Raw genomic sequence first — 15,445 nt, forward strand, 5'->3', positions numbered from 1 at the left:
CAGAATTCCCTCCTATAAAAAATACGTTAATGTATCTGCCTTTGGGTCCCTCCTGAACAGTCTAATATGCCAAAACTAGATTAATGAGTCACCCAGGGCAATGACCTTGGCTGCCCCGTACCTGTCATGGCTTTCATCAAGGTGTGGATGCAGGTGGTCTTGCCCGCTCCACTAGGCCCCAGGGTCATCATTCCGTGCCTCACCCTCTGCGTTTCAAACAACTGGATGACTTTCAGTGTCCAGGCAGGATGGTTGATTAAACCAGCTTCTTCAACCTGAAAATACAACAAAAAACCCTGCATTGGACCACATCAACAACAATGTGGACTTAACATTGTGCTTAAAAAAAAAAATGCATAGTCATGGAGGGCAGGGGGAGAATGAGGAGTTGTTGTTTAATGGGTACAAAGTTTCAATTTGGGAAGATGAAGAAAGTTCTGAAGATGGGTGGTGGTGATGGTTGCTCAATGCGAATGTGCTTAAGGCCACTGAGCTAGATACTTAAAAATGATTAAAATAGTAAATTTGATGTTATATATTTTACAAAACTAAAAAAAAATGTATTGCATGAACATAGACAAAAATCACGCTGAGTATAATCAAACTGTTATCCCAGTCTGAGAGAGACATCCGCATTTGTCTTTGGGAATTTAATACATTTATATTAACACTTTATTGAACGTACATATGAGGAGCAAGTTAACAATGAGGACTCAAGTAGCAAAATGTTTTTTAAATATTTAATTTAAAAGTTGATACTCACAACTAGCAAAATTTATAGCATACCAGGTTGATTGAAATTCCACATAAATTTCAAGCTGTCTTTATAAGTCTGCTGCATAGATTTTGCCTATCAATAAATGTGTAGAAGTTACTCTGTGCCAGACACTATTCTAGGGTTGATCTTCATAATAACATGATGAAACTGGTACTATAAATATCTTTATTTTACAGAACAAGAAAATTGAGGCACAGAGTGACCAACGAATTTGCCCAAGATGATCAACTTGTAAAGTTATGGAGTGGGAATTTGCACCCAAGAAGTTCAGCTCCACGGTCCATGTGCTTAACCATTATGTTATGATTGAACTCACTATAAATGACTATTTTAATTTTATTTAAGTAATGTTGGACACTAATCATGTGTCACTTTATGTTTTGTATTTGCCCTTCAGATTTTTCATAAGCTACAAATTGCTAATGTAAGTCATCTTATAAAAAACTTAGCTTTTTAGGTAGTTCTACAATTAACTTAGCCAAACGATGAAGAAATCATTTGCAGAATGAATGATAACTCTTACCTGATCATGAAATTCAGATTTTCTATACTGATTTTTAAAGCAAAATATACATTAAATACTACCACATTTGATTTTTATTACAAATATCTACAAGGAATTTAAATGCAGTTTATAAATATGAGATAATCACCACTTCTATACAGCAACATTTTTCCCCAATCTCTTCTTTATAGAAAAAGAAATTGAGGCACCAGGTTTACATGATTCATTTCCATTCCTAGGGAGATTATAAAAAGTTAAAGCTGCACCAAGTATCATGGGAAGTCCAGACACCTAATAACCCACCCACTGCACCCTCTGGGTCCCCCAGAGACTAAGGAAAAAATCACAAGTGCCGGGGGTGGCAGTAAAGAATGACGGCTGAAAGCCACATGAGATTATTGCAAATAACAGTCAGATACAGGAGTCTGGAGATCAAAATGACGTGGCAAATGCAAGGTGGAAGACAGAGCCAAGCCAAGCTCGGGCACGGCAGCCAGCTGAGACCCCAGGCCCTGCTGACCACTCACATTTCATTTCTCAATCTGGTTTCTGTCAATTTGGGACCACTCACACATGCCTAACTGGACCTGCAGCTGTGTGATGGTAGGAGACACCCGCAGGAGGACGTGCAGTGGCCTCTCTTAAATGTAGTTGTAGCCTCCACGTTGTTCTCGGAGTCCACAGGTTCAGGCCACAGCAGTTCCACTTTACTGTTACGTCTGGACAAAACGGACACAGTGAGAGCTACTGTCTCATGCCTTTCTCTCCCTTACCAGTCTTTCCTCTTTCCTCACTTTCACTCAGTGCTGATTGGGCAAGAAAGCCACTCTGTGATAGCAACCGAGGCCGAACTCCCAATTAATCTAAACCAGATTTGGCCCGATGGAAGTTTGCATACTTTTCACAACTTTTACAGAAATTTCACCTTCTAATGCCACAAGGCCACCTCCTCTTAAGTCTCCACCTCCAAGAGAATGAGTCACATGTAATTTCTCTCTGTGTGTTTCTATTGGCATACACAGTAAACAAGGACCCAGTGGATGTTTACCAGCAACAACAGCACTGGATGCTCTGTGAAATATATTACCTGTCTACTAATTGCCATTTCCAATTCAGGGTAACCTGCCTTATCCAGAAGAATATTTGGGAAGAGATCTTCAATCAAACTCAAAAATAAGGGTTCATCCTCATCAATCTAAAATTGAAAAGAAAGAGAAATCAGACTGACTATTTTGGCACAAACAGCAATGTACAGATAAATGGAAAATGCCCAACACAGTCCAGGTTATTTCAACATAAACTGTGAATAAATAAATAAAATAGCACCTTCATTGAGGCTGAGTAATATTTTCCTCATCTTTTCCTTAAAATAAATAAATAAATAAGTAAATAAATAAGAAGGGGAGAAAAGAGAGGAAGAAGAGAAAAGAAAGGAAGAAAATGGAAGTAAAGAAAATATTGCCTACCTGACAATCTTTCCATAAAATAGCCAATTTGGAGAGATACTATACAGTCTACTATACATGTCTAGTTTAAATTTAAAAGAATATTTTAAATGACAGGTAAAAGCAAATTCATGAATTGGAATTTGGTACATACTTCTATTTTGAAATAAAAATATGTCATTTTGTCACCCTGTACATAGATCCACTGACACTGGACATTGATTATCAGTGTCTACTGTGAAATAAGAGTGGGAAATTATTACACAGCTGTAAAATTTATATACAGTTTCTTGCCAGGCTCTACAGATTTTAGAGAAGGGGAGACTTCAGCTCTAAAACACAAAATTGATTCAGGTATGATTGCTGAGAAGCCACATGTGTAAATTTTTTTAATCCATTTTAATTCCATTGGAATAGGCATATTTTAGACGAGATATACTGAAAAAGTATAATTTAAAATTATGTGTTCCAGTCCTTTATCTGATAATTAGGCATTTTAAATAAATATTTCAAGTCTCATTTGTGCTTAGTTAGTTGAACTGATATTTAAGCGGGTAGAACATTTCCATCTGTGAATCTTACCAGTTTAGAAAGATTCATGTCTCGTAGCACACGCATGACAATGGTGGATTCCGTGTCTGTGGGGTTGGCTCTTTTCGCTGCTCCCAAGGTGCGAAGAACTGACAGAATGTTGCGCAGACCAAAGTCATAATGTACCTGAAGAATTTGCAATACACTGGGCTTATTTTCAATATTAGCCTACCCATGGAAACTATATAAATTAGACACAAGGCCTAATCATAATGATGAATAAATGTTGATTTTTCTTTAGAAAACTCATACAAACAATAAATTACTTTATTGACATACATTTCAAGCAAACAGAGAATATCCAAAAGAGTCCTCCCATTTAGGATTATTACCTTAAGTTCTTAAATCAAAACTAACTGATGTAGCTCGGTGGGAGAAAAGGAATAAACTTCCTCCTGGAATATAGACATACCTTGAGCATCTTCATAATCAAGCATATATAAGAAATTTGCTCACATCTCTGAAGCTAAGATTCAGAACCAGAATTAAACTGGGGCCTCACTCATGGCTGTCACATATACATGAGTATATGCCTTTTCACGGATAAGTGAGAAGACAGAGGTATTGAGGAGTAAGAAAAACAGCTGCACTTCAGGAGGAGAGACGATAAGGACAAATCAGGAAACCAAGCCACCAGCTCTGTCATTCCATTGGTTTATGTTTATAAAAGCTCTCTTTTGCCCAATGTCAGCATATATAAAGGGAATAATTAAAATCCAACTATCCAACCACTATGGAAAATAGTATGGCATTTCTCAAAAAATTAAAAATAGAATTACCATATGATCCTGAAATCCCACTTCTGGGTATGTATTCAAAAGAAGTGAAAGCAGGGTCTCAAAGAAGTATCTGCACACCCGTGTTCAGAGCAACACTATTCACAATAGCCAAGAGGTGGAAGCCACCCAAGGGTCCATCAGTGGACAAGTGGATAAACAAGGCACAAACATACAATGGAATATAATTTAGCCACAAAAAGGAAGGAAATCCTGTCACATGCTACAGCATGGATGAACTTTGCAGACATTGTGTTAAGTAAAATATACCAGTCACGAAAAGACAAATACTGTATGGTTTCACTTACATGAGGCATCTAAAGTAGTCAAATGCATAGAAACAGAAAGTAGAAAGGTGGCTACCAGAGGCTGGGGGGAGAGGGAAAAGGAAAGTTGTTTAGTGGGTATGTATACAGTTTCCAGTTTTCAAGATGAAAAAGTCATAAAGATGTGCTTCACAACATTGTGAATATTCTTAACACTACTGAGCTATACACTTTAAAGATGGTAAATTTAATGTTCTATGCTCTTATCACAATGAAAAAAAATACCTATAGTAAAAAAAAGAAAACACACAGTTATCTGCTGGGTAACTGGGACAGCATGCCTCACTTAATACCAGTCATTTGGAGGATAAAGCACATAAAAATATTCCTATTGACTTCCTGTCTTCAGGAAATTTAAATTCTAATGAAGACAATAAAATAAAATATGAATAAACTTTTCTAAAAGTAACATGACTTGAAAGTGCTGGTCGGTGAAATTAATCATGTAAAACCTTCTGTCAGAATTGGACTCGGCCTTAAATCTGTGGGCATGAAGGAGGTTCACAGACTGTTCACCAAGGTCTGCGTGGGGGCAGTAGTTCTGTACATTGAGTCGTTCACTGTCACAGTGACTTTGTGAAGCTGGACTGCAGGAGTGAAGGAAGGAGACGTAAGCAGGAGTGAGGACGAGGGCAGGGGTCAGTGGTGTGGGAAGTTTTCTACATGCAAGAAGCAGCGTGGGAAAAAATATTTCTTTGAAGGAGGGAAAGATACATACAAGTGCATAAAGGCTTTAACAAGCAGACAAAACCAAGAACATCGGTGGTAAAACGCAAAGTGTCAGGGTCAGCTAACCAGGAAGGCTTAATGACCAGAGTCAAAAGGCTCCATGTGGTCTAAACACTCACCGGGAAATAATTTTTGAGTGGGAATGTAATTTGGTTGAATATGTGGGTATAAAAGTTAATCTAGATTCAAAGAAGTTTGGAATGGAGTTTTGAGGAAGGAGAGAGATTAAAGAGTCATATATGTTATGAGGTGTTATTCATGTCATATTCTTATGTTTATTGAAATAAGCCATTATTTCGTATCTGGTTTTAATAATTTTTATTTGTACGTGCTAGGAAACCATGGCATAATGCCTGCCTCCTTTGTTCATGCCCTTGCATGGTCTTATCTCCCTGAGAGTAGGCAGGACTTGTGATTTGCTTCTAGCTAATAGAACAAAGCAGAGATGACAGGTTGTATGTGATTATGTGGTCACATTACATAGCATTGCAGCACTCATCTTGCTGGAACCTCTTTCCCTGCTGACTTTGAGGAAACAAGTGGCCAAACTGGGGAAATCCAGGTAGCAAAGAATTAGGCACAGCCTGTAAGAACTGAAGGTGGCCTCCAGCCAACAGCCAGTAAGAAACTAAATCTCTCCACTTACAACCTCAAGAAACAGGATTCTGCCAACAACCTGCATGAGATAGAAGTAGATAGTTTCTCATTCAAGCATCAGATGAAACCGCAGCCCCAGCCAACACCTTGATTGCAGTCTTGCTAGACACTAGGCGTAGGACCCAGTTAAGCTGACTCCTTGCCCAGACACTGTGGAATAATAAATGTGTGTTGTTTTCAGCCACTAAGTTTGTGATAAGATTGTTATATAGCAATAGAAAACTAACACAAAAGTAACATATGATTAATTTTATGCCTCTTAACTATGAAATCTCATGATGTCCAAACCTGTTACTCCAAACAGTAGAGGAAACTAGCAAGAAGATTACACCAGGCAAGATAGACAATTAGCAAAGCTTGGCCAAATACTTTAGTGAGCTTAGAAGGGAGAAGAGTAAACAATTGAGAGGTTCCTGAAAGCCATGATGACACATAACATATGTTATGATGAATGTACAGGTGGTAGAAATAGCAAATGTTAATATCCATAATTCTTTGGCTGTTGAATCAGTTCATATGATATTCAGTTCACTTGCATGCTGTAAATATTAGTTTCCTTAAAAGTAGTTCTTAATTATTTTTGTAACGATACACCTTTCTACTTAGTATCAATAGGTAATTTGTCAACAACACCAGTCTATAATTTTCCAGAGTGAGAACATTTCACTGAAATTTAAAAAACAAACAAAAAAACCCCCACCTGCTTAGAAAGCTGCTCCTCACACAGCTTGTAGAGTGTGAAAAACTTCCTGGCCAAAACAACGTTGTCAATAAAGCCACAACTAGCCAACTTCACCCTGATGATAATCTGACGGTCAGGGACCATCATGGCCACTGAGCGGAAGTTAATCTTCAAGTTTTCAGGGAGTTCTTGCCGCCCAGCATAGCCAGGATTCTAAACAGAAAATAAAACCCAAGGGTGAATGCTACAATCATTCAGTTCAGTTCAATCGTACAATTCAATATGGGGAGAGAAGACAGAGCAGCATGACATTAAAAGATTTATTATGTACACGCAACAAATCTGGAATGACAACCAGAGACCTCATTTACATAGCATACTCTCCTTTCACCCGGACAAAGTCATGAGTTTGATCTTTGTTTAACACCAAAGGCTTCTAAACAGAAGTGGAAATGACAATCCCAATTTCCATTCATGAAAAGTAGGTGACATATAACCAGGGAGATGCACAAAGATTGAGATAAGAAGGTTGAAATTCAGTAGATCTTTGAGCAGCTCCTTACCATGGTTAAGAAAAGACCAAATTCAGGGTTCATAGTCACATTATCTCCATCAGTAAAAATAAAAGATTTTTTATGCTCCTTTTTACATGTCAGAATAATGGATATTTGCTGGGCTGCAACTGAGAGAACTGGTAGATCGATACGGTTAAATTCATCAAAACAACCCCAGGATCCAGACTGCGCCAGTCCTTAGAAAGGAAATTAAATAGAAAATCCAATTAGTATGTAATTTTGGAAAGCCAAAGAAAAGAATATTATGCAGCTTCAAAATGAGCCAGTGATACATTTATTTTAAAATAAAGTTGAACGAACAGGTCACGCGGCAAGTGGTCCAAAACAGCTCACGATTTGGCACTTTGTAAACTCCCAACCTGCAGTGCTGAAGGGACATTATAAAAGGCAAGTGATATTAATATTTGGTCCACACAACACTGGTAAGATTCAAAGTTTTCAAAAGTTTTACAAAGTTGAAACATGACACTAAAATGTAGCCAATTGTTGAAAAATAAATCTTAACAAGACATTCCACCTTAGCTGAAATTTCTCATCAAATAAAAAATACAACCCTCACCTTTAAAAATCCGTCCAAGTCCTCGGAAATCCATCTGGTCTGAACAATTGAAAACCACGACGTATTTCCCAAGACATCGTCCCATATCTTTGGTAGTTTCTGTTTTGCCTGTTCCTGCGGGTCCGGCAGGGGCTCCCCCCATGCTCATCCCCAGAGCTTGAGCCAATGTGATATAACACCTTGAGGGGTAGAAACACCGCTAGAACCATCTCACCAGCATCTAGAAGATACTTCTGAGACATCACAGCGAAAAGAAACCCGCACAAGATTAAAAACAGAAGACCCGGGCCATTCTCCCTATGCAACATTTCTAACACTACATCCAAAAATACATTTATCCTTATGGATGTTAACATGTGTAGAGGAAAAAAGAGGTGGAAGTCTCCACTCAAATAAGTTTGAGAACTCTTTAAAATATTGAACAGGTTTTCTTACCACTGAATTTTTCAGGCTTTCTTATCACAATGTATACTGAGAATCTCCAAGTACAAAAAAAAGTACCTAGCATTTTCAAAACTTATTTGAAAACTTTTTACCAGAAATCTGTTCATGTCTAAATAATAATACTTATTCAACATCAGTAATCATCAGGGAAATGCAAATTTAAACCACTATGAGATATTATCTCACACCCATTAAGATGGGTTATCAAAAGGACAAGAGATAAACATTGGTGAGGGTGTAAAGGAAAGGGAATCCCCGGCCCACTATCAGTGGGAATACAGATTGGTGCAGCTGCTGCAGAAAACAGTATGGAGGTTTCTGAACTAATTAAACACAGAACTACCATACAATCCAGCAATACCTTGTCCAGGTATATACCTAAAGGAGATGAAATCCCATCTTGTAAAAATATCTGCACTTCCATGTTGAGTGCAGCATTATTCACCATAGCCAAGATACAGAAACAACACCAAGTGTCTGTCAGCAGATGAATGGATAAAGAAAATGTGGCATATATAAAATGGAATATTATTCAACTCTAAAATTTAAAAAAAATAAGATTCTGCCATTTGCCACAACATGGATGGGCCTGGAGGACATTATGTTCAGTGAAATAACCCAGACACAGAAAGACAGAGTCAAATATACAGAGATAGAGAATAAAACAGTGGTTACAAAGAATAAAAAGTGGTTACATGTAACAGATATGTAGGATGAACAAATCTAGAGATCTAACGTACAACATGAGGACTATAGCTCTAAAAAGTGTATTGTGTTAGGATTTTTGTTCAATAAGTAATTTTAGTTGTTCTTGTCACAAAAAAAAGTAACTGTGAGATGATAGATATGTTAATTTGTTTCTCTATAGCAACCACTTTACTATTATGTATCCTGTAACATCATGTTGCAACCCTCAAATACACACAATAAATTTTATTTTTAAGAAATAAAAATAAAGAATAACATTCTGTGAAACAGATTGGGAACCATTTAAGTAGATTACTCCACTTTTGAATCTGAGTCAATAATTTGATGAACTTGGGATTTAAATCACACGATGTTAAATCATCACACCTTGACTCTGTTTCTGTGAGCATCTACTGGACTTGTACATACCCTCTATATGAGATAACCAAATAAAACATTTAGTGAGAGAATACAAGAATCTCTGTAAAGGAAAAATTTTAACCTGGAAACTTGCTGATAAATTTCTTGATTCCCACCATCACCTGGTATTGTCAAAGGAGACAATTTATAAAGTGGTGCATTTTAGGGTTTCTTTATAGCCAAACTATAAAGCATTCATCAGGACTTGAAAAAGATTTCAAAGGAAAGGAAGTGACTATCCAGCATGAGAGGTAGAAATGAACAGTGGGCACTCCAACTAGGGGGTCTCCCAGAGTCTCTGTTTTATTTGAAAACAGATCCTAAAAAGGCAAGTAAATGACCCAGCCCTGAATGTATTCAGAGCCTGAATATGGAAGAAAAGATCTGGGTATGAAATCAGGAGGACACCTGCTCTCACTTTGATTTTGTCATTTAACCCAAGAACCCAGGGTCTTATTTCTCCCCTTGGACTTTTGCCACCCCTTTCAGAGCAGAGTCTGTAATAAGTACTAACAGCCAACACGATGAGCTCCGCATACGTTATCTCCTTTATTCCCCAGAGAACCCTGCAAGGAAGCTACTGTTCTCTCCATGTTACAGATGAGGAAAGAGGCTCACAGAGATTGAGTAGCTTTTCTCAGGATCACAGCGGGAGAGCTGAGACTTGAGCCGGCCCATCTGGCTGCAAGCCAAGCCCCCTCGCTGCCCGGCTCTGGGACACGTCCACCCTAACGGGGTGGGAAGCACATCTCCACCAGCTCTGGACACTCAGCTGCCCCGTCTTGAAACCCTTTTTTAAACTGGGATTGTTGGGTTTATATTTAAACTGAAAACTAGCAAGTTGTGTTAAGTTGCCTCAAAGAAACCATACTATTTACACGAAAAATGGGTGGGCATGCCAGGGGACTTATCCTTTATTTCCTCCACTAGGTGCGGCTTCAGACCAGCTTCTACACTGGCACCCAAACCACCTTTTAGTGACAAGCACGGGTCTATCAGAGCACCTCCATATAAGTGTATATGAGACTCTTCCCAGAGTATTCCACATGTACGGGGACCTCCCTCTCTCCCTTCTCTGCTGTCCTTTCCAGTCTCTTTCTCCTAGGTGTTTTCAAAAATGTCTCCATTCATGAACAAGGTCTGACCTTTTACATGTCTCAGTAGCCTGCTCACAGTTCTGTTCTAATTTTCCACCTTCGCATTAGACTGCTGTAAAGTGTCTGCTGTCAGGAGCTGGGGCTACCTCACACTGTACCCACAACGACTTGCCTAACCCCTGGCACAATGTACTCTCAATATCTGTCAAATAAATGGCTTGAGCCAGTCCAGCCATACACCCTTATCTGGTCTTCCTGTCCCAACAGCAACTGGAATTAGAGATGCAGAATGTGACCACAAGGCTGAATGAACAGTGAATGACCCCATGACATGGGGCTCATTAGCACTCCATTTAGCTGAATCTGCCACCAACATAAGTTTAAAGTATTCATAGCACTGTTGATGCATTTCATCACATGTATGCCATAAGTGGTTTCAGCTCTTATTGATTCTAAAATGGAGAAAACCTTCCTAAAACAATGGTTTCCATGCATTAGCAAGGTGCTTTTCTTTGTTGAGAACTTGGTTTAGTTACACACTTTGATTACAGGACGTGCTTAAGGAGAAATGAAAGAAAAGGTTGCTGAAGAATGAGTTACCAATGATTAAGAAAACCAACAGCCATAGCAAAATAATAGTAAACTAACGTTTACTCTGCATCGGGCCTGCTGGGTACTTACAATACCTCTAGTCCGCAAACAATTCCAAAAGAAAAGAATCAAAGAGGTTAGGTGTCTTGCCCAAGACTACACAGCTGCTAAGGGCAGAGTTGAGGGGTCAACACTCAGGTATATCTCACAGAAGCCGTGAGGATATGTCAGTGAAAGACCCACATTGGTGGCCTGCTACATTTCTTACAAACAGAGAAGATGCCTCTCTTAGCCCTGATTTCCTCTGCCTCTGTCTTAAGTGACAGCAGTGGTCAGGGGAGTTCCAGTCTGTGTGCTCAGAAGTGGAAGGAAGGACTGGTCCTTAAAAATACCATAAGTTTTTGGAGGATGATGCTATATGTTTTTATCATATTATAGTGGCTATTTTATCATGCAAAATATCTGCAACTCTATCAATGGCATTGAACTTCCCAGACTCCAGAGAGCTGCCACAGCTGGTGAATTTTCACAAGTCAGTCAGTGAAAGGTTGACAACATACGTGTCAGGGACTCCAGCAATTAACTTTTTTAAAGTATTCATTTTATGAGGAATTTTCTTTTGTAAAAGGGCAGCAAATATTGCAATGTAACCCAATGTCTAGCAGAAAATGATGACTCTCTTCTCACATAATCAAGTTAGTTGAAGAAAAATAAAGAAATGAACATTTTGGGGTGAAACAGGCTGAACAAAGCTTAGAATCGCCTCCACTTATATACTTATAAATACTTGTTTTGCTTTTAAAGTTCTCAAGTATTTTGATATAAAAAGTTGGACCAGATAATGAATACAATGAAAGAATCAAGTTGCAGAAAAGACTGTAAACTATCACACTTATATGTGAAAATTAAAGAGGGTCTTAACATATAAGCATCAACCTTTTCAGAAGGATAAAAAATAAACATAATCATTTTGAAAAATACAAAATTTTCCCTCTCACACTTTCTACTTTATTCTGTTCTATATCATTTAAATTTTTCACCATAAAGATACAAATTTGGAAATAATCATTTCTTTCATTCAGGAAATATTTATCAACACCTATTATGTGATAGAATGATTCGAGTGGATAAGTCATGTGAATCCCATGACTTCAGGAGCTTACACTGTAAAGGAAGGAAACATTAAAAAGTAAGAAACAGGGAACAGAAAGCTGGGTCAGAGGGTTATGGAGTGTGGGGACTGCTGCTTCAGAAGCGGTGGGTCAGAAGACCCCTCTGACCCTAGAGCAGAGGCCTGAGGAAGTGAGCGAGCAAGCTAAGCCACTATTGAAGGAAGACGGTTCCAGGCCAAGGGTAAAACAAGGGCCCTGGGGCAGGACTGTGCCGCGACTGCACCAGGAATAGCCAAGGAGCAGGCGGCAAGGCGAATGAGGAAGGAGAAGCAGACAGTGGCAGGAGCCACATTGTACTGGGCATCACAGGCCAATGTAAGGACGTTGGATTTTACTTTGCAGGAGATGGAACCACAGTGGAGGGTTTGGGGCAAAATGTGACAGGCTCTGACTGATATTCTGGTGTCTGAACTGAGAATATACTGTAGAGAAACAACAGCAGAAGCAGAAATACCAGGTTAGAGATGATGGTGGCTTGGACAGAGTGGTAACAGCAGACGGGTGAAAAGTGGTCACATTCTAGATGTGTTCTGAAAGCAGCACGGACCAAATTGATGGTCGACTGGATAGTGAGGCGAGAGAGAAAGAAAAGCTTCAAAGAGACTCCAAGGATTGGGGGCTTAGACAGCTGGAAGGCAGCATGTTCACAGGTTTCAGGGATATGGACGTGGACATCTTTTGGGGAACGACTACTCTATCAGAGTTTCCCCTCCACTCTGATAAAATGTCATGACCATTTACTAACATGAAGGTTAGTAAAAGGAGGGTGGGCCTGCAGGGGACAATGACATGCTAAGGTTAAATACTCTGTAAGTCCAAGTGGACATGTCATGTGGACAGGTGGCTATATGCATCTGGAGTTCAGGGAAGAAACCCTGGATGGATGCAGAGATCAGCATCACAAGATGGTATTTGAAACCATGTGAGATCACCCAAGGAGCGAGTGTGGACGGAGAGGAGCCCTGCATGTTCTATGCTTAGAGGTGAGAGAGGTAAAGAGGAACCAGTAGGACTAGGTACAGAGGGACAACCAGACCAGAAGAAGGGACCAGGTGAGCGTGGTCTCCTGGAAGCCGAGGGAAGAAAGGGTATCAAAAGGAGAGAACGACCAGCTGAGCCAATCTGCTGATTAGCCAAGGAAGATGAGATCCAGAAACAACCACTGGATTTAGCAACCTCAAGGTCTGGATGACTTTCACGAGAGCTGTTTCATCAGAGTGATGAGGAAAGTGTGATATTGAGAAAAAGGGCCCCCCAAAGATGTCCACATTCTAATCCCTGGAACCTGTAAACATGTTACCCTATGTGGCTAAAGGGACTTTGCAGATGTCACGAATATTAAGGATCTTGAGATGGGAAGATTATCCTGGATGATCGAGTGGACCCAATCTAATCTCATGAGCCCTTAAAAGGGGAAGAGGGAGGCAGAAGAGGGAGTCAGAGACATGAGACGGGAGAAGGAGGAGAGAACTGAAGCATGAGAGGGACTCGACCCACCACTGCTGGCTTTGAAGATAGAGAAAGTCATGAGTCAAGGAATGTGGCAGCCCCCTCCAAAAGTTGGGAACAGTCCTCAGCACATAGTCAGCAAGAAAACAGGGACCTGGCAGGTGCTACAACTGCCAGGAAAGGAATTCTGCCAACAACCTGAAAGAGCTGGAATCAGATTCCCCCCATGCTAGCATCTCCAGGAAGGAACACAGTCCTTCCTGCTGATGTCAGATTATAGTCCAGTGAGACCTGTGTCAGACTGTTGACGTACAGATCTATAAAAATAATAAATTTGTGTTGTTTCATTTGTTATGGCAGCAATAGAAAATTAACACCAAGGTCCTGAATGGAATGAGTCCAAGACAGACTAAGTAGAGACAAATTATGCTCTCGAGTGGTTTTAATGCGAGCACCAAGATGGGAAGAAAACTGGACTCGTCACGGTAAGGTCTTCCGAATGGAAGCAATTACAGCCTGTGTGTACAATGACAAGAATGATCCGGTAGAAAGTGAAAACTGATGATGTTCCCAGAAAGGAAATCCTGGTGTCAGTGCAAGTGTCGACCTCAGATGGCCGTACAGACGATCCACCCGGGGAACCAGGAGAGGAAGAGACTGCATGAGGACAGGAGCTGGGTAATGGATGTAAGAGCAGGAGACGAGCTCATGGTCATTCCTGTGACCACATCTACATTCTCAATAAAACAGGAAATAGGCCTTTGGTGCAGAGAGAGAAAGGAAAGGAATCGCTGGAGGTTTGAGAGAAAGGAGGTGAAAGATAACTGCATGGGTGTTTCAGGGGAAATTCCTATTTGGAACTCTTCACATTTGTTTTATAAATTAGTGTTATTTTAATTTACAAATCATAATTGTAGACACTTATGGGGTACAATGTGATGTTTGGTCATATGTATGCAATGTGGAATGACTAAATCAAGCTAACTAACATATCTGTCACCTTGACTACTTATCATTTTTTGTGGTGAGGCATTCGAAATTTTCTCTCTTAGGTATTTTGAAATATACAATACATCATTATTGACTACAGTCACCCTGCTATGCAATAGCTCTCAAAACTTATTCCTCCTGTCTATCGGAAACTTTGTGCCCTTTGAACAATTCCCTATTTCCCCCCTCCCTCCTCTCACCCCCAGCCTCTGTTAACCACAATTCTATGCTCCACTTTTATGAGTTTAACTTTTTTTGATTCCAGATGTAAATGAGATTATGTGGTATTTGTCTTTCTGTGCCTGCCTTATTTGCTTAAATAAATAAGCACTTCCCCACTTCACAACAGAAAAAATTTCCAAAAGGATGTACAACAGTATTACTATGGGTCAAATGTGTCCCCCAAAAGTTCATGTATTGGAAACTTAATCTCCTCTGTAACAGTATTAAGAGGGTTGGAAATCCAATTATGGTATTGATAGGTGGGGCCTTTAATAGGTGATTAGACTGTGAGGACTGTGCCCTCATGAATGGATTGATTCATTCATAGAGTAATGGGTGTGGTTCTGATGGCTTTAAAAGGGGAGCAAGTGAGCAGGTGAGCTCTCTCGTGCTCAGCCCGTTCTCACCACGAGGCACCCTGAGTTGCTGTGGAGAGACACCACCAAGGAAAGGTCCTCATCAGATGTGTTCCCTGGACCTTAGACTGCCCAGCCTCCAAAACTGTAAGAAATAAACTTAATTTATTCACAAATTATCCAGTTTCAGGCATTCCATTATAAGCAATAGAAATGGGCTAATACAAGCATAGAGTATAAATCATTTTCAGTCCAGACTTAAGAAAAAACATAAAGAGTATGATGACAAGAAAATGGGAGAGGAAGATGAGACACACAAAAAAACTCTTGGGACTCCTCCAACCTCAGCTGAAAGTGAGCATTTCATTTAGTATCCAAATGAGGTAAAGGGGCA

The 15,445-nt window shown here is 39.7% G+C and overlaps 1 protein-coding gene across 1 annotated transcript in view; it reads right to left on the reverse strand.

Moving 5' to 3' along the window:
• DNAH5 (dynein axonemal heavy chain 5) overlaps positions 1–15,445 on the reverse strand; it is a 222,492-nt gene that overhangs the window by 117,919 nt on the left and 89,128 nt on the right. Inside the window, exons 36-41 of the mRNA XM_063087541.1 lie at positions 7,624–7,802; positions 7,053–7,240; positions 6,508–6,702; positions 3,311–3,445; positions 2,371–2,478; positions 122–275 (exon numbers count right to left, since the gene is read on the reverse strand). Coding sequence (XP_062943611.1) covers positions 122–275; positions 2,371–2,478; positions 3,311–3,445; positions 6,508–6,702; positions 7,053–7,240; positions 7,624–7,802 — 959 coding nt within the window. The remainder of the gene's footprint in view (positions 1–121; positions 276–2,370; positions 2,479–3,310; positions 3,446–6,507; positions 6,703–7,052; positions 7,241–7,623; positions 7,803–15,445) is intronic.

This window comes from Cynocephalus volans, chromosome 2 (genome assembly GCF_027409185.1).
Source record: "Cynocephalus volans isolate mCynVol1 chromosome 2, mCynVol1.pri, whole genome shotgun sequence".
Classification (NCBI taxonomy): domain Eukaryota; kingdom Metazoa; phylum Chordata; class Mammalia; order Dermoptera; family Cynocephalidae; genus Cynocephalus; species Cynocephalus volans.